The sequence below is a fragment of the Lagopus muta genome, chromosome 1 (genome assembly GCF_023343835.1).
Source record: "Lagopus muta isolate bLagMut1 chromosome 1, bLagMut1 primary, whole genome shotgun sequence".
Classification (NCBI taxonomy): domain Eukaryota; kingdom Metazoa; phylum Chordata; class Aves; order Galliformes; family Phasianidae; genus Lagopus; species Lagopus muta.
This window is the reverse complement of record NC_064433.1, coordinates 15,043,906-15,066,716: the sequence shown is the minus strand read 5'-3', so window position 1 is coordinate 15,066,716 and position 22,811 is coordinate 15,043,906. Positions and strand designations below refer to the sequence as shown.

Here is a 22,811-nt window from a genome sequence, read left to right as displayed (position 1 = left end):
CCGCTCTACCAACCACTCCTCATGGTTTTGCATCACCAGCAATTGTGCTCAGACTACACTCTGCTGCATTGTCCAGGCCATCAATGAAAACATTAAAGAGAATCGCTCCCAAAATTGACACCTGGGATACAGCACTAGTGACTGGGCTTTGTGCTGCTGGTCATAATCCTTTTAGCTCAGAAGTTCAGCCAGTTTCCAGTTCATCTCACAGTGCACTTCTCTAGTGCTTCACATTCTTAATCAGTTTGTGAATAAGCATATTTTCACAGACAGCATAAAAAGCCTTGTTCAGTCTGGATAAACAACATGAGATTCTTCCCCTCATCCATTCAAGCCAGTCAGAGAAGGCTTCACTCTGACTGGGTATAGTTCCTCCTCCATGAATCCATGTTGACTACCTCCCATCACCTTCTTGTCCTTCCGAATAGTCATCATCTAAACTTGAACATTTACGCAGCCTGAGAAACGTACTAAACATGACTGTCACATTAGTCATGTGATTTTTATATTACCTGAAGAAGGTCTTTCTGAGCCAAGTCCCATTTCTTAATTCCATTATCTCTGGATCCACTGAAAAGGTTGTCTCCCATAATAGCAAGTGCTTCGATGCCATCATAGTGAGGAGGTTCAAAATTGTGTGTAGGACTTACGCTTCCAAGAGCCCCTTCAGTTACATCAAACATCTAAAATAAAATAAGTGTTCAAATATGATTAGCAAAATTATCTGCTATCTAACCAGCTTGGAGATGTGCAGTGGAGCCTGTGGGTTCAGATACACTCTGGCTGAAGTAGAAAAAAAAAAAGGCTGCAAATAAAGAACAGACTTCCTAACATTGAATGAAATTAATCAAGATGATGAGACACAAGAAAGCATCATAATCTAACTATGCATAGTGAGATTCATATTCTCACTATGCATAGTCTTTAACACAACTCAGAGCAATCAAAAAGTATGTGCTAATGAATCACCCAAAAGACTGAAGTGCACAGACCTTTCTCCATTCCCAGTTCACAACTGGGGTAAAGCTTACGCTCCCACGCGGGAGCATACAGAGCATCTCTGCCAAGGGAACTAGGCCTGCACCCCAAAACAGACGCATTCTTTGAAGTAACTTTGAGCCTGTTAAAGCACCTGAACAGGAGATGTTGCAAATATGTCTCTAAGACCTCACACACCTGAAGTCCACCTCACATGCAGTGAGGAAAAAGATTAATTATAGACAATCTGATCCATGATGTTTTCAAGAACATTCCATCACATGATAAAAATACCACTTAAGTGCTAGTTATTAAGATCAAACATTATCCATAATCTATAACTGACAGAAGAATTTCCATTCAGGTTATCAGATTTCAGACATGGGTCACTTCTGCTGAAGCCTGCAACTCATACTGATGTTAGGAGTTAAAATACATAGGCAAATACTAATGGCTTACCTTTATATAATGGTCCTTTGAACCAGTGACAATAAGATCCTGTCCATTGGAAATTCGATCCACAGTAAGGCACATGACAGGACCCAGGTGACCAGTTAGCTTTCCTGTAGACTGAAATCTTCAAGAACAAGAGAAGAAATGACTGAGGATTTTTTATTTTTTTGTGTATCCAACATAAAACATAAAACAGTTTCTGCTAGAACAGGTCTTCTAACTTATCCTCTGGTTACATACTCTACTGCTTATACCCACATAAAAATGCTAAATAAAGTTAAAGTTAAGTGGAAACCAAAGCTTCTATTTCAAAAAATGAACAAACACATCAGGCCCCATAAAGTATTTTGAATGGTCTCTTTGAGTGCGGGTTCTGTTTGGAAAGGTACTATCTAATAATGATTATAGCCACACATTACATTGCATTACATCAGTAGATTCTCATAATCTCATTGGCAATTACCAGTCACAACACATGAATTTATCACATCATTCTTCAGTGCTTTTTTTTTTCCCCAGTAATTTTTACTTAAACAATTCATCATAACTTTACCATGTGAGGAAATAAAGAGCTCTTCCACTACTATCTCAGTAACAACTGTAGCAAAAATTAGCTATTGACTAATTGGCTATATTTCATGGTTATGGATATTACCACACACAGGAAACATCTCATTGATTTTGCTTCATATGTGCATGTGACCTCTGAAGGAACATGCTCTTCCACTGGTGTTCAGTACCTTTTCAGGTCCCACATCCTCACTGAATTTCCAGCAGCTGCATAGAGGAATGTGCCAGTTGGATTTAGTGCAATCTGATTAATCTGATTCTCTCCAGCTGGGATAGTGACCGTTCTGTTGGTACTTCCCGAACACACATCGCCGGGCATTGCCTGGCCTGAAGACCTAAGCAAAGGGAGGGAGCAGAAAAAAGTAGAAATTAGTAAGACTACTCCATTATGTTCTCCTTACTTCACATGTTGTTTAAAATAAAGCCCACTTACCTGAGCAAAAAGACCATAAAGCCAATAATGAATACCAAAGACTTGCTAAAACACTACAGGCATGCATGCAAGCAAACTCATGTTTTCATATATTACCAACACCCTACGCTGACTTAGCTTGAATGTGTAAATAAAACCACCAGCCCCAACAGCATATTTGAGTTACACTGTGTGCTACTGAATTTAATCTAATTTAATTTTAGATTAAAACTCATTGAAGCTCCTGTTATTCAAGGTTTAACATACTTACGTCAATGTCCGAACACACTTAGCAGAATCTCTGATGTCCCACACTTTGATATAGGAGGTTGAGACTGTGAAGACCAAACTTGTGTAGTTGCAATACTTTATAGAAACAACATTGTTTGGATGACCCCCTAGAGACATAATCTCTTGTCCAGTTACCAGATTCCAGACTTTACAGGTACGGTCTACATGAAGTCAAGAAAAACAAAAAAAGGGGGGGAGGGAATTAAAATTAAAGACATTATGTTTTTCCAAAAGGCCAGTAATTAAAATAAACAAATGAATCCATATACCCATTTGCACTCAAATATATTGCTCTCTTTTGATATGCACTGCACAAAATGTCCACATTAAATTGGCCTTAAAGAGTACACAAGGGCATCATCTACCATGATCAAAGCAAAGCAAGGTTAATCCTTCTATGTCAAGTTCTAGATATGCACATTAGGTCCAATAATATTTTAAAAACAAAATTCCTTCCCAAGGAAAGAGTGGAAGAAGAAATTTGGAGGCTGTCAGGTTTGGATGATTGACAACTATCAAGAAAATCACCCAATTTTACACGTACAAATTCTTCATCAAGATCATAGTTCAGGAAGAAATGTATGCTTCAGGTTGAAGGAGGGCTGACAGACACAATGAGTATAAAGGCAAAAAGCAACACAAACTATTCGGTGCAGTAGTTGCCTCTGAAAATTCCAGCATAAGTGCTCTAGTCATAGGTTTCCTTCAGCAGCAATGCAATTTAAACACTGCAAACTTTTGTGTGCTAAAACCCCAAACACGTAGAAGTTTAAGAATTTTGCAACATGAATACAGTCCACACCTGAAATCCTCCTTGTTCCACCAGAACAGAATCACTATTTTTCAGAAGTACATTTTTAACTGGAATAAATACTGGCAGCACGAAGAGCAAACTTCATGTGTCAGCAGTTGTGACAGCAGCAGGAAGAAGGTAAGCATGAGAAGCTAGCATATGACAAGAAAGCAAATATTTACAACATCTGCAAGCATTCCTGTGTTAAAAATATACATACATTAAAGCCTTTCCTCTTTTGTAGCCACTAAATTTGAAATCTCAATACAGATCAAGCGAGCAGCATTTGGAGAAGCTGAAAATACTTTATCTTCTTGCATTTGTATACAGTCACAAAATGCTAAAACCTTGGCTAAAAACTTTGAAGGCCAATAGTTTGCCAACTGTGTCTTGGTATTCTTAATACACAGGCAGTAGAGTAGCTAGAAACCACATCTAAATGTTAGCAGTGGAAGATCTACTCAGATGGTGCTGTCTGTGTTAATACAGGAATAAACAAGGATGCTCTGAAGTTTCAGAATTTATATGTTTCAGAGAAGGAGAGTCTGTTGGAGCCATTAACTTCTTTACAGCCACCACTGCAAATTATCTGATCTTTTGTGGTCAAGAATAACACTGGATTATTATACAGGCTTTATTTGGGAGAACAGGAGTCTCCAAGAGTTTCATGCATGATTGCAAACCTAAGTCCTTTGATGTACCTGTCTCATATGAAAAAGCCTAGAAAAAGAATACAAAAACAAACACTCCTCAATATCACCTAAAAAGTTATGTAAAATAATTATTGAGGTCTGGTTATGCTCCCTTTAAGCCAATCTGAGTGAATGGTGAGTCACCAAAAAACCAGGAGGGAAATGTTTTCTTCCAAAATACTATTCCCACCAGCTTGAAGAGTTTATAGATTGTTCCACCCAGTAGGAAATGTAGTGACTACTAAAATGTAGCCCATCCCATAACAGCTATACAACTTTTACAGACCAAAGGGGACAGTGGGACAGTTAATGAGATGCAAACGGTAAGTAGAAAATAGCCTAGCTTTGCAGGTTTAATCTGTTTGAACTCTTTAGGCAGGACAGCCAAAGAATCACAGAATGGCCAGGGTTGGAATGGACCTCAAGGATCATGAATCTCCAACCCCCTGCCACATGCAGGGCCACCATCCTCCACATTTAATACCAGACCAGGCTGCCCAGGGCCCCATCCAACCTGGCCTTGAACACCTCCAGGGACGGAGCATCCACAACCTCTCTGGGCAGCCTGTTCCAGCACCTCACCACTCTCTCTGTAAGGAACTTCTCCCTGACATCCAACCTAAATCTTCTCTCCCTCAACTTAAAACCATTTCCCCTTGTTCTGCTGTTAAGATATGCTAATTCCTACCTCTACTACTACAAAGTCTTAGACACTGTCTCCCATAGTATTCTCCTGGAGAAGCTGGCAGCCTATGGCTTGTACACATACTCTCTTCACTAGGTAAAGAACTGGCTGGATGGCCAGGCCCAGAGAGTGGTAATGAATGGAGTTAAATCCAGCTGACAACTTGCCACGAGTGGTGTTCCCCAGGGGTCAGGGCTGGGGCCTGCCCTCTTCAATATCTTTATTGATGACCTGGATGAGGGCATTGAGTGCACCCTCACTAAGTTTGCAGATGACAACAAACTGGCAGGAAGTGTCGATCTGGAGACAGGGAGGCCCTACAGAGTGATCTGGACAGGCTGGATCACTGGGCTGAGGCCAATGGGATGAAGTTCAAGAAGTGCACATACCAGATCCCACACTTTGGCCACAACAACCCCAGACAATGCTGGGGCAGAGTGGCTGGAAGACTGCGTAGAGGAAATGGACCTGGGGGTGTTGGTTGGCGTTCGTACTCAAGACTGGTGAGGTCACATCTCAAGTACCATGTTCAGTTTTGGGCCTTTCATTACATTGAGGGATCTGGAGCACAGGTCTTACGAGGAGCAGCTGAGGGACCTGGGATTGTTCAGTCTGTAGAGGAAGAGGCACAGGAGTGACCTTACTGCACTCTACAACTTCCTGAAGGAAGGCTGTGGTGAGGTGGGAGTCGGCCTCTTCTCCCCTGTAACTAGCAATGGAAATAAAGGGAATGGCTTCAAGTTGCCCCAAGGGAGATTAAGGTCGGACATTAGGAAATATTTCTTCTCTGAGAGAGTGGTCAGGCACTGGAACAGACTGCCCTGGGAGGTAATGGAGTCACCAACCCTGGAGGTACTCAAGAAACATCTAGATGTAGTGGTGAGGGACATGGTTTAGTAGCAAATACTGGTGATAGATATACAGTTGGACAGGATGATCTTAGAGGTCTTTTCCAACCACAGTGATTCTAAAATTCTATTCTATAATTCTACAGCCTGAGGCTATTACTTTGCATTGCACATCATGTAAGCAGCTGTTACCATATCATTCAACTAGTATTAACGTTGTTTTTGAGAGTTACTTTTTCCACTATAAATAAATAGCTAAATACTAAACAGTAAGACTGAAAACCTGTACATAATTGCAGTAAATCTTTCTTCAGCTTATGTTGCATTATAGGCACTCGCAATTTTCCACTGCATTCACTGCAGTAAGCACAAATTGGGTATTTCACAATAACCAAAGATGAAAAAGCAGCCTGCACATGCACCGCAGATATACAAAAAAGTTGCCTAACCTTTAGATCCAGTGAAGAGAAGGTCATCTGTTGCATCTACACAAAGCACAGGCTTGGCATGTCCTTCAGCTGTGTAGATACACTGCAGTGGGGAAGTTCGGATGCATTTTGAAGCAGGAAATGGGTTGATTATCCCCCTAAAGAAAAAAAAAAAAGGAAGTGTGAGATGGGCATAGTAACAGACAAATCAAGTAACTAACTTTTTCCCCTACATTTTGGTAAATTTCATTTTCTTACAAGTAAGGGTAGAACAACTGAACGCCTTTCATAAACTATTTAAAAATTTTTACTATTTAGCTTTAACAAGTGCCAACATTGGGCTAAAGGAAATCGCATACCAAAAAAAAAGAAATAAAGAGGCAAGATGCTGAGTGCTGGGTACATGCAAGATACTGAAAGCTACTGGATTCATTGGAACAGCCATAACACTGCAAATTGCAGAAAGACAACTTAGTCCAAATAGCATGCCTGAAAAACGTAGTCAGTGTAATGTACACAGCCAATTCCAAACTCAGAAGCCATCTGGCATTAGCTTCCTTCTACAGGTAAGCTTGGAGAATTGCTGACTTGTGCATCCGAGTAAGGGCCCCTGCTGCACCTTGTACCCACTGCCAAACTTCAGTGGCTAGAAGAGAGCATGGTGGGAGTACAGATACCCCCAAAGGAATCTTTCCATGTCATTTGTAGCTAACTCTGTAGTGGTACAAAAAGGCAGTAACCCAGCCGGAAAAAAAAGAAAAAGAAAAGAAAAATCAAATGATTTATCACCAAATAATAATTACTAGCAGTCTAAAATCCCATGCACACTACTGCATGTACTGTACGTGTACTGTACTGTACAGAGGGAACCCATCGATTTCTGTGAAGTGCAGAAAAGCCTTCCCTGTTGGCCCTAGTAATGGCCACAAACATGCAACAGAATGCTGTGACCTGACCAGCTCACAGTTAGGACTCACTGCCATGCTTGGCTGGGGACTGTATTCATAATTACAAGAAATAGCCATGATGTCAAAAAACCATCAGCTTTAGGAAAATGTAAAAAGTAATAATAACAATCATAATAGTGATCCGCAGAAGCTTGCTACAGGAAGGAAAAAGCCCCTACTGCTATGAGCCAATTTTGTGGCAATTAGCTTGTTTATCTGGTACAGTCTTAGAAATTATGATTTTACTGCATCGTTATTGCACAGCACATCTTTATTCACAGAATTCCTAACTTCTGCATTTTGGGCTAAGAAGTTTGTACTCCAATATGCCCCTTTTTACTGTGTTTTCAAGAATTATAGAATAGGTAGTTTACTTTCTTTTTATTGCTACTGTTTTAGGTCTCCATGCTTTTGTTATCTGACACTATACAGAACTAACATTTTTTTCTCTGTAATATTCTCCAGTGGATCATGCTGCTCTAGACTGAGAGTTACTCCTACTGCTGCTCTCATCCACTGTTTCCCTTGAATATGAGGGAAAAAATACATGTCCCAAAGCTGTTTATCTATCTGTGTGCAGTGTTGTGAAATCTGCAGACAAAACATGCTGCAGATGCTCCTATGACTAGACAAAGCTACCATCACATTATTGTTAGCCCTCTGACCGCCTTTCTGTTGATGAAATCCAATTTTTCACTGAGTGCTAACATTCTAAGCCACAGTTTAGCCACACAGAACATGAGCAGAGACACTTCTTTAATCTCTGGAACAACTATGCTTCCTATCAGAAAGACATGGTAGAACTTATTCACTTTTATTTGCATTAGAATTTAATTCCTAGTAACCAAAGCATACAACTGAACAAGGAGGAATTAAATAGAGAGACATCAAGAAAACAAGAGAACATTTTCTCTTTTTCAAAAAAAGTAGACAGAGAGAATATGTCTGGGGAAAGTTGTACACCCTCCTTCATTTAAAACAAAATGATAAAAACACTTGACATGCTCAAGGAGAAAAAAAAAAGAAGGGGGAGGGGGGGGGGAGAAAGCAGGGAAGACATGCTGGACCAAAATTTCAAATTTTTAACCCTCTGACAAAAGCAAAAAAAAAAAATTTATGGTGCACAAGCTCAGGAAAATTCATGCAGCAAAATGAAATTCCCTAAGAACTGGAATAACTTCAGTGAGAGATGCCAGGAAAACAGAAAAGAGAAAGAGAGTACCTGTGTACCTCCGACAGAGAGGAATCACTTTCATCAGACCTACAATCAACAGTGGTGGAATTGTAAGGAGAAAGAATATAGGTATCAGCAGCAAAGTAAAGCCTCCATACAAGAAGAACAAACAACAGCATGGCCAATTCAGAAGAGCAATGCAAGCTCACTTACAGTAGGCAGCATTGCTCAAGATATGCCATAAACTCATGATAATATTAGGGAAAATAGGAAGAAGTCACAAAAAATCTAAGAATGTAATTTACTGCCCAGAGAGCTATCTCAAACCAAGAAGCTGAGTAAGGCCTGCTAAGCCTTCTTTTTTCCCCAACTTTTTCCTACAAAAGTAAAGACAACAAAGTAAAAGGGGAAGATGGGAACAAAATTTAACCTCTGCAATATAATTACTAATGAAAGTAGGAAAAGGCAAAAAAAAAAAAATTGATCAATGCCTGTTAAGTGTAGAAGAAGCATCCAAAATGTTATTCTGGAAAATATATATGTATTAAACATACTGATAGTCCCCTGAAACAGGAACAGCAATTTGCAAATTATTCTTATTTCAAAATACTTTACCTCTCCTTTTCGAAAAGGGTTTAAAAATAAAAATAGACACAAAACACACAAAAAGAAAAGAACAAACATTTGCAACGTCCTAACATTTCCTTCATTTCTAACTCAAATCAGATTCAGCCGTTTCCATTTTATTTCAAAGCCAGTTTAGAGAAAATGAAAGAAGTTAAGTGGGAGTTAGCAATAAGATAATGCAGCTAAGATACAGAAGTTAGAAGCACAGTTAAGCTACTGGAAGCCTTGTAAGCTACTGCTTAGTATTCGATGACTCTGCAGACCACTGAAAAAGAGCAAAGTATTATGAAAGAGAAAACAAATAGCATAGAGAGACCTGCTTTCTGTCTTACTATAGTCCAAGCCAGAGGTTTATTCTGAGTATAAGTTGCAGTCCATAACAGCTGCAGGGCACTATTATCAGTAGTGAAACCTGCAGTAAAGATTCTGTTCAACTCAAGGCTGCTGCAATTTGGACTACAGCTTCTGCAGAAACAGATGTTTAACATGGTAGGAAACTGAGCTCTACTCCTTTTAACCAGGGGATCAACACCACCTGCTCCTCCAGACCACCCCAGAATGTTAGTCTGTTCAATAATTTGGATAATCCCTAAACAACTGTGTTCTAGATATTTCAATACTCCACCATCCAGAGCACTATTGTGACAGTGCTCCGAGCTGGAATAACTGGAAACCTGGCAAAAGTGTAATTTCCTACATTGTTAACTAAATCCTACTTTCAAGTGCAAACACACACAAAAACACGTATCTAAGTATTCTACTTCTCTTTTCTGTCACATCTGAAAGCTTTAAAACTACAAGTACCAGACATAACCTAGAGGAAACAAGGTTCAGCAGGAAATTGCTTTTCTTGAATTTTTTTCTGCACTTTCATGAAAGTTTTGAGTATTCTACTTGAAAATAAAAAAAAAAAGTACATAAAAACAGGAGAAGCATCTCCTCCTGTTTTGTAGGAGATGAAAGGCGGAATTTCTAACAGATACTACACTGGTAACTCGAGTGTGCTCTGCAGTTCCCTGGTTGGGGGCTGAGGCTTCCCTCAGTGACTTACTTATCCTGCTGAACTGATGTGTTTCCCTGAGAAACAGTAAGACGACTAAAAACATTCATTTCATTACGGGGCCGGCTTGGTGGGGAAGGAGGAGGTGACAGACTAGCCTCTGGGGTTCCAGAATCTGAGCTACAAGAAAAAAAGAACATCTTCTTTAACAGATTGTGAATGGTTAGAGAGGTTAAATGCAACATGCCTCACAATGTTAGATCCTCTTTTTTTTTTTTTTTTTTTTTTTTTAAGAAAAATAAAATTATAACGCTTGGTACAGATGTTTCACAAAGAAGGCAATAAACTTAAGAATAAACTGCTGCAGATTGCAAGGTGGCAAAATGTTCAAAGATTACTTGCTAACAGTGGAAGCTCCATGTAGGAAAAAAAGAATAATCACATACGTAAAATGGAAAAGTGCTAACATAACTGCAGTTTCTTGGAGAAACTGATATCTTCCCTTTAGTAAAAATACAATAAATCATTTGCAAATGCTCCAAAGGACGTTTTCTCAGAGCTCTGGCCCAGAGTTATTCATGTACAGAAAGATACTCTGGGAGAAAACGAACAACATACACACAAAAAAAGCAAACACACACACACACACACACACATTGAACAATAAAAATGCTATTGCCAACAATAAAAAACTGCCTTAAAATTAAAGAAACAGAAAATACAGATTTATTTTTCAAGAACACATATCCATAGTTTAAATTATTTCAGAGAAAGAAAATTTTAAAGATTCTTACAGTTTTTGATCTTTTGCCTTTGTCTTTTCCACTGTTTTCTCATATGTTTTTCTCTTGGCTAAAGGTGAAGGTTCAGATATCTTCTTCTCTGACAAAGATGGCTGTCTAGAACTAAAGACAGAGGAATCATTACTTTACTTTACTCTTGACAAAATTGCTTTTCCTATATTAACTGTCATTTTTTCACTCAGAAGCAAGTAATTACTGCAGCTCCTGAGACTACTGAGTCTATATTTGCTCTCACATTTTAATACAAAAAATATACCAAATTTATTAACCTCCACAGTTCATTGATGTATCAAGAGAAGATACTGAAAACAAACAGGAGATCTACTAATTCAATAATAAAAGAAACTGACTAAAAAAAAAGAAAAAGATAATAGCTGGAGCATGTATTTCAAATTCAGATCACAGAGAAGACAGAAGGTCTGAGATCTAAAATGGACACAAAGAACAGAGAAATCATAATGGCTCTTACGAATGAATTCAACTGTTAACTAAGATATTCAAGAAGAGATACTAAACTCACAATCAGTAAGGGGAAAAAAAAGGTATTTTCCATAGTGAGTCTGACCATTACGACACTTTTTTCCTACCCTCTCCTCCCTTCTTCATTTGTCTCTCTAGCTCCTTCTCCAAAATAATTCCAGTCACTGTGGTCTTCATCTCAACATTCACTCCCCATTAAAAACAGCAAATGATCAAGTGTGCAGTACTAACATTAGCATTCAAGTGTCATCATTTCACCACAAATGAAAAACAGGATCTGGAAGGTCTCCACTCCTGTTTCTCACCAGCTGGGCAAACAGAAAAGCCATATGTGCTTTGACTTATGCTTTCCTAGTGTGCTTAGAGGTTGTTTTTACCAATATAATGACCAGAAATTATTACTAAAAGGAAGAAAGCAATTCTGTGGATTATGAAGGTGCTTTTGTGCCATAAAATGTTATTAAGCAGATGAAATCAAGTGGGCAGGCAACCATCTTGACATAGTTAACAGCATCATTGCTCCACAGATCCGAATCTACTTATCTGCAACTTCTCCATGAGGAAACCTATGCCAGTTTCCCTTGAAAGGGAATATAAAATGTACCATATAAAATCCATCCACTGGTGTGCAAGGTACCAATTTAAAATGGAAAGCATAACCAAGAACAACTACTTAACCAAACTGTCCTGATCGATGACTTGTATGCTGAACACAAGCACCCATAACAAGGAGAATGTCCCACCTCTGGGGCCTAGTGCCATGAACTGCATGCAGACCCTACTGTCCCCAGCTGCAAAGAAACAGGGCCTTCACAAGGCAGGTGAATGGAGAGCAGAAGCAGTAACTTCTACAGTTTTGCATATAAGACCAGCAGTTAAAGAGCATAAACAAGAAGGATAGATAGGTTCAATCCACTCCATGTTACTTACCTCCAAGCATATTCTGCAAAGGACACAAATGAAGGGACAGAACACACCCTTTCCCCTCTTTTTATGTCAGACCAGTATGTATTTAAGAATAAAGAAGTTCTGAGTCACAAGGAAGTCCCATGATCAGCCCAATAAACAGATTTTTCAGCAAGGATGAAGAATTTGAGCTAGTCTTTCCTGGTTTGGTTGCCTACACATATCCTGCATAGTTGCTAGAATAAAAAAGCCTCACCATAGGCAGAGCACAGACTCCTCTACCTCACACCACTGTGCTGCATAGTCAGGCATAGAGCCAGCTCTCTCTTGCTTACTCTCCACATGTCCCTTGAGTCTTCCACCTCTGGCTCCAAAGAAGGTGTAAAGAGTATGATTATATCAAGAATCCACTTTGAAAACCTGGAAATGCAGGTATCATAGAAATGGAGTGCTCTTACCAGAGTGAGCTTCCTAAGTACAGGTGTAAGAACAAAATACCCCAGATCAGGTGCATCCCTATTGATGACCTGAATGAAAAAGTGCAAGACACACATCTAATTATAGGTTTTCAGCATCCTTTAGGACTTCCATCGTATCAGAGACATCTGAACAGAGCTGGCAAATCTGACACAAGACCTACAGGAGACCACTCTGCTCTGCAGAGGCTGCTGAGATTAAGTAGGAGTATCAAAGGACAAAGAACCAGCTGTGCCTGTAAACAGAACTCCAAACAAACTGACTGTTGGACTCAGCATTAGCCACGGACATTCAGGACCAGGTCTTGGAATCATCACAGAACTAAGGAAATAGTGGGGTTTCCACAGCAACGTTTGTGCGTAAGCACACACTTAACTTTACATCTCAGCATAAAATTACTGTTACTTCCAGAGAATGCATATTTTGGATTACTTTTATTACTCCCACATCTCAGAATGCCAATTAAGTGACACAAGGAAGTTAAAGCTCACTGCGGGTAAGATTACATTCTGTTTCAGAATGTAGTTTATTACAATAGCTGTGAGTACCACATAGCTCAAATGGGAAGGCCAGGTGGCTCACAAAGACAGCCTTTCTTCAAAAATGACCTGCAAAAGCAGACATGCTGTAGTAAGTATACTGAGCTCTAGTTGTTAAAAAAAAAAAAAAAAGAGAGAGAGAAAAAGAAAAAAAATAAGAGGAAAAAAGAAAAAGAAAAAAGCCAGAAAAACACCCTTTCACTTACAGCAAAGACATCACTACAGGCCAGGCTGATTGTGGCAATTTTGAGCAATAAGAAAACACAAGAAGTGAGGCCTGCTGCTGACTGAAATGATTTACTGACAACTATATAATGCCCACAGAATATAGTTGTGTAGAAAAATTCTGTTTTGCTACATGCTAGATGACTTTCACAAAGCGGATGGAGCTAGGCAAAAGTTGCTATTACCTGAGTCCTGGTTGTCAGGCCACAAAACTTGATGTTTTAAATCTTGAAGCTTCAACAATCTCTAGTGAACTCAGCCTAACAGCTAAAATATGTGGGTTTCCCCACATATCCTAACCCCCCAAGAGCATTATTTTCAAGCATATTCAACATGTAAAATGCACTGAAGGCATCAGCATGGGTTAATAATTGCTGTCAGCAGTGTTTTATGGTTCAGTTTTATGTTTTTATGGTTGCCACTTCAAGCACATGCCAGAAACACACAGTAGAAATAACACAAAATTGCAAGTGTACATCAGATGGAAACCACTGTAAAAATATTATGCAGATAGGACAGGTGAATAGTGAAAGATGCCTAATTCCAGCATTTGTGACATGAAGATGGCTATGGGGTATGGTTTTTCCATATCACTGAATACAACATGTGCAATTAGTTTACACAAGAGCTCATGGAACACATGAGCTAGTATCTAACAATACAGGTCTCTAGCATCTCTAGCAGTGAATGGCTAATAATCACCAGTAATATCACAAGATATAAAAAGAACACTAAGAGCAAATGAAATAAAACACATTGGAGTACATGAGACACAACTACTGGCCTCATAATAAAAAGGATGAAAACAAAATTTGTAGTTTAATTTGGTATCAAGTAATAATTTCAATTAGTAAAACTGTTCTGCTGATAAGCACAGTCTGTAACTAGAAAGGATTTTTGAGGATTCCTAGTATTAACTGTGTCTGTATCAAGCTTTACATTAATTGAGCATGCAAGTGTAAAGATTTCTTCACGTTAAGCATGGTCTGCATGAAGTCTCCCACAAAGATTTTACCCGACAGCTGAGACCACACTCAGATACTATTGGTACACTGCTCCATTTTTTCTTGTTGCCAGTTATTTGTTTTGGTTTGGTTTTGATCTCCCTGCTGTTCTAAGCATATTCTTGCTGCACCTCAAGAAAGCAAATTTCCCAGGGCACTAGTGAAACAAAGTATCTGAGGTACCAGATGGATTTTTTCCCAAGGCAATGATTATTTCACTATGACAAAACAAGAGAAGTTTGGATCTCCTGTAAGCAGCACATTATTTTCAACAGTGTGTTTCTAATGTCTAAAGTGGTGACGGCAGAAAAGAAGGAAAGGTTTTGTCAGTATTATTTAGTAAGCTTCAAGTGTATTAACCTACCTTGTAAAGTTAAAATAATAGATTAGAAGAAATGGGCAACATGCATTTTTAAAAAGCAAAGAACAATTAGTACAGCATGGCCAAACTTACATGCTGCCTATCTTAGAAGGTAAGCCAGATGGTGGGGGAATAAACTCTCTGTCCCTAGCAGAAGTATCATTTGTGTCAGCAGTCATCCCACTTTCTTGGGTTTCTGCAGCAGATGCAAGAAGGCCAGGCAAAGTTGATTCTGCAGCACTAATGTCAGAGACTAAATCACTGCTATCTGCATACAGCAATTCCATCTGTGTAGTCGTCCTCCGGCGGGCCTGGAGACAAACAAAAACCAAGTTGCGACTTAATCACGATCTAGAATGTTTCAACAGTGCTACATTTAAGATTATCATTAGCTTGTAAATGGCATTCTCAAATCACTTGGCAGCTTCCTTTAGAAACTAAATTAGGAAGCTCATCTGTACTCCAATGATTTCAGAGAAGGTAAGTCAAATTCAACACTGAAAAACATTGACTTGACAACTGTTTGAAAGGATGTCCTCAGAAACTAACTACAAGCATCTATTACTCCCTAAGATTTATCCAAATGAAATGTTTTAAAGCAGAGGAGTAACGCAAAGTGTGAATTTAAATAACTACAATTACAATGATGTCTTACTATGATGCTTCCGATGTAAAAGTAGCTGCTACTTGGCTTAAACTACTTCTAAACTGACATAAGCTGAGATGAATTAAGATTCTCTCAGCATTTCAACAGCTAGGAAACAGCAGAAAGCCTCACAGAGGAGCCAAGCTCTGTGCAACAATCATTCTTAGAGAACTGGTCATGCATGTTAGGAGTTTAGTTGCTGCAAATTTAAAATCTATTCCTTAAGGAAAACAACGCCTCTGGGAAAGACAAAAGCCCAGTGTGAACACAGCCCTCACAAAAATGACATGTTTACTTCATGCCAACATTTTCAGATCAAACTCCTTCAGTTTACCTACCCAAAGAGCTGCGCAGCCAAATAACACTATCAGTGTTATTTGTTATAACAGCCAACTTAGATACAGTCCTCCAGAGTCAACTGCAGATCAAAGCATAGAGGCTAGAACTTCTACTTCCATTTGCTTTATGCTCCTGTGACCACAGCAGCAAATCACAAACAGTACACATTTCTAGTTCCCACTGCCATTAATATTAAACTGCAGTCAACCTACCTGTAATGATAACTTTAATTTAGAACCTGAAGGTCAAACTTTATCTTATAAGCTCCTTAAATTCCTATGACCACAGAAGCAAATTTTAAAAAAAATGCCTTCTGTTTCCACTGACATTAATATTAAACAGCAGCCTCGTTAATTGTAGAATCATAGAATATTCTGAGTTGGAAGAGATCCACAAGGATCCTCAAGTCCAACACCTTGCTCCACACAGCACCATCCAAACTTCAAACTTTACGTGTCTGAGAGTGTTGTCCAAACACTCCCTGAGCTCTGGCAGCCTGGGGCCTTGTGCAGCCTGTTCTACGCCCAGCTACCCCCAGTGATGAATCTTTTCCTAATCCCCAACTTGAACATACCCCGACCTCTACCCTTCATGATGTTAATTAATACTAAACTGCAAATCTACTCAGTTTGGAATGCTATTAAATTTATGAAAATATCTGTTCTGTAAGTATGAAAATTCAGCCACAAGATACTGAAAAACAATGTATTTTTATTATTACTTTACAGAGAGGAGTATTACACAAAAAACACACTACATAAAAATCATACAAGCATTATCTCAGTTCACCTTCTGTTTGTCTTTGCTCACTTATGACTCTAGAGCAAAGTAATAGCATCCTTCAGAAGATGCATTTAAGTATGAATTCTAATTATTCTACAGTATACCTTGCTTTTGGGTTTGACTTCACCACAAAGCTTCAAAAGATCCGAAGATAATGCACTAAACAAAAAATTGCAACACAATTAGTAAGAAAATAGTTAACTTTTTAGAATGCATATTTTAATTTAATGTTTCTTTCCATTGAATTGATAGGCAAACTGAAAGGAAAACACACCACAGGTATCTTCTGATGAATATGTAATATGTGTTACAAAAAGAAGAAAGGACAGTAATTTTTTTAGAACCAGACCCAGTTAGCTGTTAACAAAGATCACTCACCTTCCTTCTGTCCCAGGGCTATGCAATGGAGCATCCTCATCAGTACTATCTTCCAAATTTTCTAGAAAAATTCCAAAATAATATTGTTAGCCTGTCCAACTACAAAAGGATATTCGGGCTTTGCATACTATGCAGAACAATTCAGACAACACTGAATGTAGATGATCAGCATATGAAAGGTAGGGATTTACAAATATTCTTCACTATTTGCTAGTCAGTTCTCATGGAATTTTCCTGGTTTTCTCTATTTTTTTCTGTAACCTTTACACTGATAAGTTGTCCTGAGTTCTTTCACACAGCCTAAAGAAATCATAGACCTTGGCATACTGTGTTGGATGTGGTCCTCTATTCATCGTAGCAGAGCAACATGGATGACAGAGAAAGAGAAATAAACTGTAGAATGAAATCTGGAAGAAAGAAAGAGGACAAAGCAAAAGACATTATCTGCAAGACGTGCAAGAGAAGATGCAAATCAATGGACAGTGAGGATCTCTGTTCTGACTCCTTTTTCATAATCATCTTGCTCCAATACTGCATCAAATGTGTTACAGTGAAAGAAATAATGCATTTTTAACTAGCAAGTGAGATGAGGCTCAGATCAGTTTATGCAGAATTGCAATATCAGCCTGACAAGAAACAAGCACTTCATTAGTACATAAGCATCTAGGTTTCAAAACAGGATGACCACCACGTAATACTGTAGAACTGTTTCTAAAAAATACTGATTGTTGAAGCTAACTGCACAAAGTTCTTCAGTATAAAATGATCCTGAAGAAAAATGGAGACATAAAGCTGTTCACAACAGACAAACCCAGCATGCACGTCACACCCTGTAATACTATCAAACATCAGATCGATGCATGTCTGCATGCAAATGGTGCAAAACATTAAGCTAAGAGGATCAGTCCAGGTCATATGTACAACAATTCCAAATTGCTGAGAAAACAAATTTTCTTACTTGCATGTTAGTATAATAATACATTCTATGCATAGTTTAAAGATATAGATATTAAATTCCTCCAAGTTCCATATTTTTGAACATAATCATGAAACGTTAGGGATTAAATAATACTCTCACAACTTTCTTCTAAATCTCTTCTTTATTGTTTGATAAGATTATTTAAATATCTCTTTTTTATATTTAAATATTTAAATAACTTCTGTAATACAGAGAACCAATATATTTAGTACCCATATTAAAATAAGTGTGTCCACCAATTTTTAATTTGTGTTGTAATTCATGAACCTAAATTTAAAATATGGAATTTAAGTATGTTTTGGAGAAATTGGGGGAAAGATAAATAGTCTCCAGCTGAACTGTCCAAAGAAATAAAGAAAGGGAAAATGCTGCCTTCTTGCCCACGCTACTTCTAAAAAATGTTTCCTGGAAAAGTCGTGACCTTCCCATAAAGGGCTTGTGATCAACTCTGCTGTACCTGTGAAAAGTAGAAAGAGCAATATGGCCACAAAAGATAGGATTCTACTTGTGGATTCCCACTAACATGCCCTGACATGCTACATAAATATTTTTCTGGAGTTTATCTGCAGTGGATCACAGGAAGCCTGTGAGAGGCCCCAGGTAGAAAACAGCACAAAGAACCAACAAAAAGGGACAGAAGAGCAAGATTCCACAAGAAGTCCTGAGCAAGAGATAAAAAGAAACAATTAAGCCATTGAAGGCAGTACTGCTTATGAGGAGCAGGAGACATAACTGTTAATAAGCCAGTGATCAAAGACCAGTGGAGAGCTTTTCTGATGACTTCATGACGAGGTCTTCATCCTCACACAAAGAAAAATGAACAGTGCCAGAACAGTGCAGCAAGCCAGCAATTTAATCCAAAGGAGATGACATCTGAGCTGCTCTTTCAGGATCTGCACATACAAAACTCTTAGTCACAACCAGGCACAACCAGATGTCACGGGTGGGAAGGTGCTTCAGAAAGGAGTGACTTCAAGACCCAACTTTGTGGTCACAGTAACGTCTCAATAGGTGTGAAGAGTTCATCCACACACAAAGTAGGTGTGCATAAGAAGCCTGGTCTGAAGGTAAAAACCTGAGCCTATAATGTAATTTGATGCAGACTGAAACCTTTTCTTCAGTCTACACTTGAGCACAGGTACACAACTACACTGGAGAAATGCAGGAGTTCCCCAAGCCAAGTGGGTTTCAAACTGCTAAAAACATACAGACTGCAGAGCTGCAAAAAGGCATCGAAGGCAAGAGCAGCTGATGACCAGGACTCTGAAGGTACAGTTACTGCCTGGGATGGAGCTCAGTACTGCCCCTGAGCTTCCAGGCAGCCTATTGAGATACTGATTTACCAGGGAGCCTTGCAGCCAGTGTGCCGTGCCCCAGCCATGCAGCTGGCAGTCCCAGCCTTGAAGCCTCTCTTCAGTACTTTCTGAACTTCCTCCAGCTAAAAAGGTCTACCTACGAGTGATCTACAAAATACAGACTACCAAAAGCGCAAATTTCAGTGTGGACTAAGGTTAGTATGGCATATTCAGTTTAGATACACTCACAGTGAAGCTTCCTTCCTATTAAGTGTTAACGCAGTCCTGATTGACATGTGTTTTAAAAGCCCCAATTCAGGCTTTCAGAGTATTAAAAAGCTTCTTTAACACACATATTTTCCAAAAATTTTTACAACAGCGCTACTGTTTCAATGCATTTAACAAAATTATTTTCAAAAGGTTGCTCTAGATGCCTCTAACAAGTCCCATCTAGAGCTAAAAGGAAATGCAAACATCCTGGCTAGAGAAGCTTTGTTTTCACTCCAACAGGGGTGAACAGGCACACACATGCACATGTATACAGTACAGAGGCTATTTTAGACAAACTACATCACTAATAACCACTGGTGCATCTGAAGAAATACTCAGCAAATGCAGCAGCATGCCCTGGCCTGTTTATCAGGTGTCACCTGCCAGGGCACTGCACAGCTATAACTGCTCTCACCAGCTCTGGCAATAATCTATACACTTTAAGACAAAGTCTGGTATATATGATATATTCCTGGATAGCTTCACGGGCTTAGAAGGAACAGATGATACAAAACAAACTGTTACTGACATCAGGAATATTTGAGGTTTCAAACATAGCCAATTTCGTGACCAGGAGTCACAGGAGAGAAGGAAATGTATGCCATTTACTTGAAAACTGTTTAGAAGCAACAAAAGATTCATCTCCCCAAAATTAGTGGTCAGAAACTAAATCCAATTGAAAAAGTGAGGTATCTGGATTCTGTAAATTATTTACATTACAAAGTAATTTGTCTACAAAAAATGAACTGCATTTATGAATTATTTCTTTTTCCTCAGTCAAAATCATGTCTAACAAAGATAATGTGAGGCTAAAGGTCGTTTCAGAAAGGAAGAAATGTTCATTAAGCTCATAATAAATGAGTACATTTACAGCATGCAAACTTCACACACACATGAATTCTAAGATATACCAGTTAGTGAACATGAATGAATTAGTAATTCATGCAGCTGTACAGTACACAGAAAGCTAGACATACTTACCCAGTGGTATGCTATCTAGGTCTGTGCAATAACAACAAGGAAACAAAAGCAACACTCCAATCAAAACATATCCAGTTGTAAAGAGAAATAAAACAAAAGTACCCAAATGTACCCTATTCTTTTCCTTACTACTATCTCACAAGAAGTAGAATAGATGCCGTAGCAGACATACGATGCCACTTTGAAAATGACTAACAAATGATTGAACAGAATTACGTTTAGAATTCCACATTCAAAAATTAAGATCATATGAAACTGTAAAAGCAGTCTTTTATAAAAGTAATAAGTTAAATACTTGAATTTTAAAGCCTCAGTAATAAAAAGCTTCTGAATTTCCTACATTTCACTGCTGAGTGGATATACTTACACATGACATACGTGCATATCAATTGTGAAATAATTAAAAATTTAATACATTAAAATACAGCATCTATTCAGAAAAGAAACAACCTAGAATGCCCAGTACAGCATGCATGAGAGGCAAACGTGACATGCAGCTGACTATTTGGAATATAAGATGACAAAACTACCTTGCAGAGCATGACCCAGTAAAGCGTCAAGTTCGGGATTCAACTCAGCTTTCTCTTTTAGCATATGAAACAGCAGCTGGTTTTGAGTAGCACTAGTAATTTCTGTCTGCTTAAGGCGCCCCTCAAGAACTTTAATCTGAGCTTCTTTCTGAGCTGCTTGGAGCCCCTAAGAGAGAAAATAAGTACGTGATTCACATGTACATTGTCATAAAGTGCCAAATACTCACTATGAAAACATTACTTCCCAAAGTTCTATGAAAAGCCCATCTTGCTCTACTCAAAAGCCCAAGTCTGACCAAAGCACGCCATGAAATAATATGTTATCCTATCTTGAAACTAATTTTTAAAATGGATCTTATTTTCAAGAAAGTTGCTGTGCCAGTCTTATTAAAAAAACAAAAACAAAACCAAAAACCACAACCACTGAGCACTATCTCAGAGCTTGTTAAAAAAAACATGGAAACAATTCGATTACTAATTACCTCATAGTGTTCCTACAACAGCACTAGTTTTTCATAGAGGGAAGTGGACTCTTCTGGGGATTGAAAAACAGGTAACAGCTTGAAGGGTACAAAGGATCTCAAGGGCCTCCACTCTGAGCCAGTGCAACTCATTAGTGCTGACCTGCTTTGCTTTGTTTGCGTTTACTTTCTATAGTCATAAATTCAAATGAGCCAACCTTTACCAACTCAGCTCATGATACATGGAATAGTCCTGATGCACACACGTTTCACAATCTGCATTACCTTATTGATACCCATTGTGAGGAAGTGATCAAGCAAATATCGGGCTTCTGTCAAAGTGCAAGCATTTATCACTGCCGTTACATCCAAGGTCTCTCCTTCTTCCTACATATGCAGCAATAAAACCGTCAGGTTTGGGAAAAAATAAAGGTTTTCTTGTAACAATACCATAATTACAGAAAACAGAAACAGTAAGAGAATGTTGCAACATCACCCAGTTATTCCCTCAGGTACCTCTACACCATGCCACACAGTTTCATCCTGGTGGGGTTTTTTTTGTGTGTGTGTGTGTTTTTTCTTCCAAACTATCCCCAAACTACCTCATGGTACAGATTCCACATCCTTCCAAGTCTCTTGCAATGCTTCATTTCTTTCCTATCAGAATGCTCTTACTAGCCTCTAACTCAGAGCCCTTCTTTCTGCAGACTACACTATTCACAGTGCATACAGAAATAAGTGCATTTCTTTAATCTCTGCAGCCTTTGTGTATTTGAAGATCTCTCCCACTATTCTTTTCATCATTTTTCTGATTACTCTCAGTTAGTATTAAGTGCTCTGGAACCCTTAGGAATAATTGTTTGTGTTCACTACCGTTTTATTGTTAGTATAAAGTCCAGTAACCTCGCACCATGCTGTCCAAAATTCAAGGAACCCTGATGCGATTAAAACAGTAAAAGCTGCTGGCAATGTACAATGCATTAAGGCACAACTTAGCCCAGTGTGGCACAGGGAGAACTCAGAAACTGCTATATAAAAAAAAGAGTTGGTGTTACTGTTTAAACTTCATACCATCATGCATTGAGAGATCTAAAAGACTGTCTGGTGTGTTCTTCATGCTGGATCATGTACAGCGTGATGCATATGAAGTTTTCACACATGAATTTCACTGCTTTTGATAACACACAACTTTCTACATCAATCATAGCAGCAATTTAATGGGAAACTGTCTGTCTAAAGTCTATCTCAAGCAGCTTTTCCTGAAAAGCCTCCTTGATTACAGATAGCAACTGTTCCATAACTGAAAATTTATAAAAATGCAATAGGTAATAAAAAGAATTTACAGAGGTGATGACATACAAAATTGCTTATGTATATTTGAAGCATACAAAAACAATACAACAAAATAGAAGTATATCAACAGCTGCAGAAAGAGAATACAAGCTGATAACCCTTG

General features: G+C 38.6%; 1 protein-coding gene across 7 annotated transcripts in view; it reads right to left on the bottom strand.

Moving 5' to 3' along the window:
- KIF21A (kinesin family member 21A) overlaps positions 1–22,811 on the bottom strand; it is an 83,695-nt gene that overhangs the window by 4,991 nt on the left and 55,893 nt on the right. For 2 of the 7 annotated variants that reach the window (XM_048964658.1, XM_048964679.1), the window contains 14 exons: positions 21,641–21,742; positions 20,895–21,060; positions 20,365–20,385; positions 16,840–16,900; positions 16,566–16,620; positions 14,787–15,004; positions 10,693–10,803; positions 9,950–10,078; positions 8,320–8,358; positions 6,172–6,308; positions 2,685–2,865; positions 2,172–2,336; positions 1,438–1,555; positions 513–683 (listed from right to left, as the gene is read on the bottom strand). In XM_048964658.1, the coding sequence (XP_048820615.1) occupies positions 513–683; positions 1,438–1,555; positions 2,172–2,336; positions 2,685–2,865; positions 6,172–6,308; positions 8,320–8,358; positions 9,950–10,078; positions 10,693–10,803; positions 14,787–15,004; positions 16,566–16,620; positions 16,840–16,900; positions 20,365–20,385; positions 20,895–21,060; positions 21,641–21,742 (1,674 nt within the window). The remainder of the gene's footprint in view (positions 1–512; positions 684–1,437; positions 1,556–2,171; positions 2,337–2,684; positions 2,866–6,171; positions 6,309–8,319; positions 8,359–9,949; positions 10,079–10,692; positions 10,804–14,786; positions 15,005–16,565; positions 16,621–16,839; positions 16,901–20,364; positions 20,386–20,894; positions 21,061–21,640; positions 21,743–22,811) is intronic. The other 5 variants (XM_048964668.1, XM_048964666.1, XM_048964698.1 and 2 more) reach the window with 5 other exon arrangements.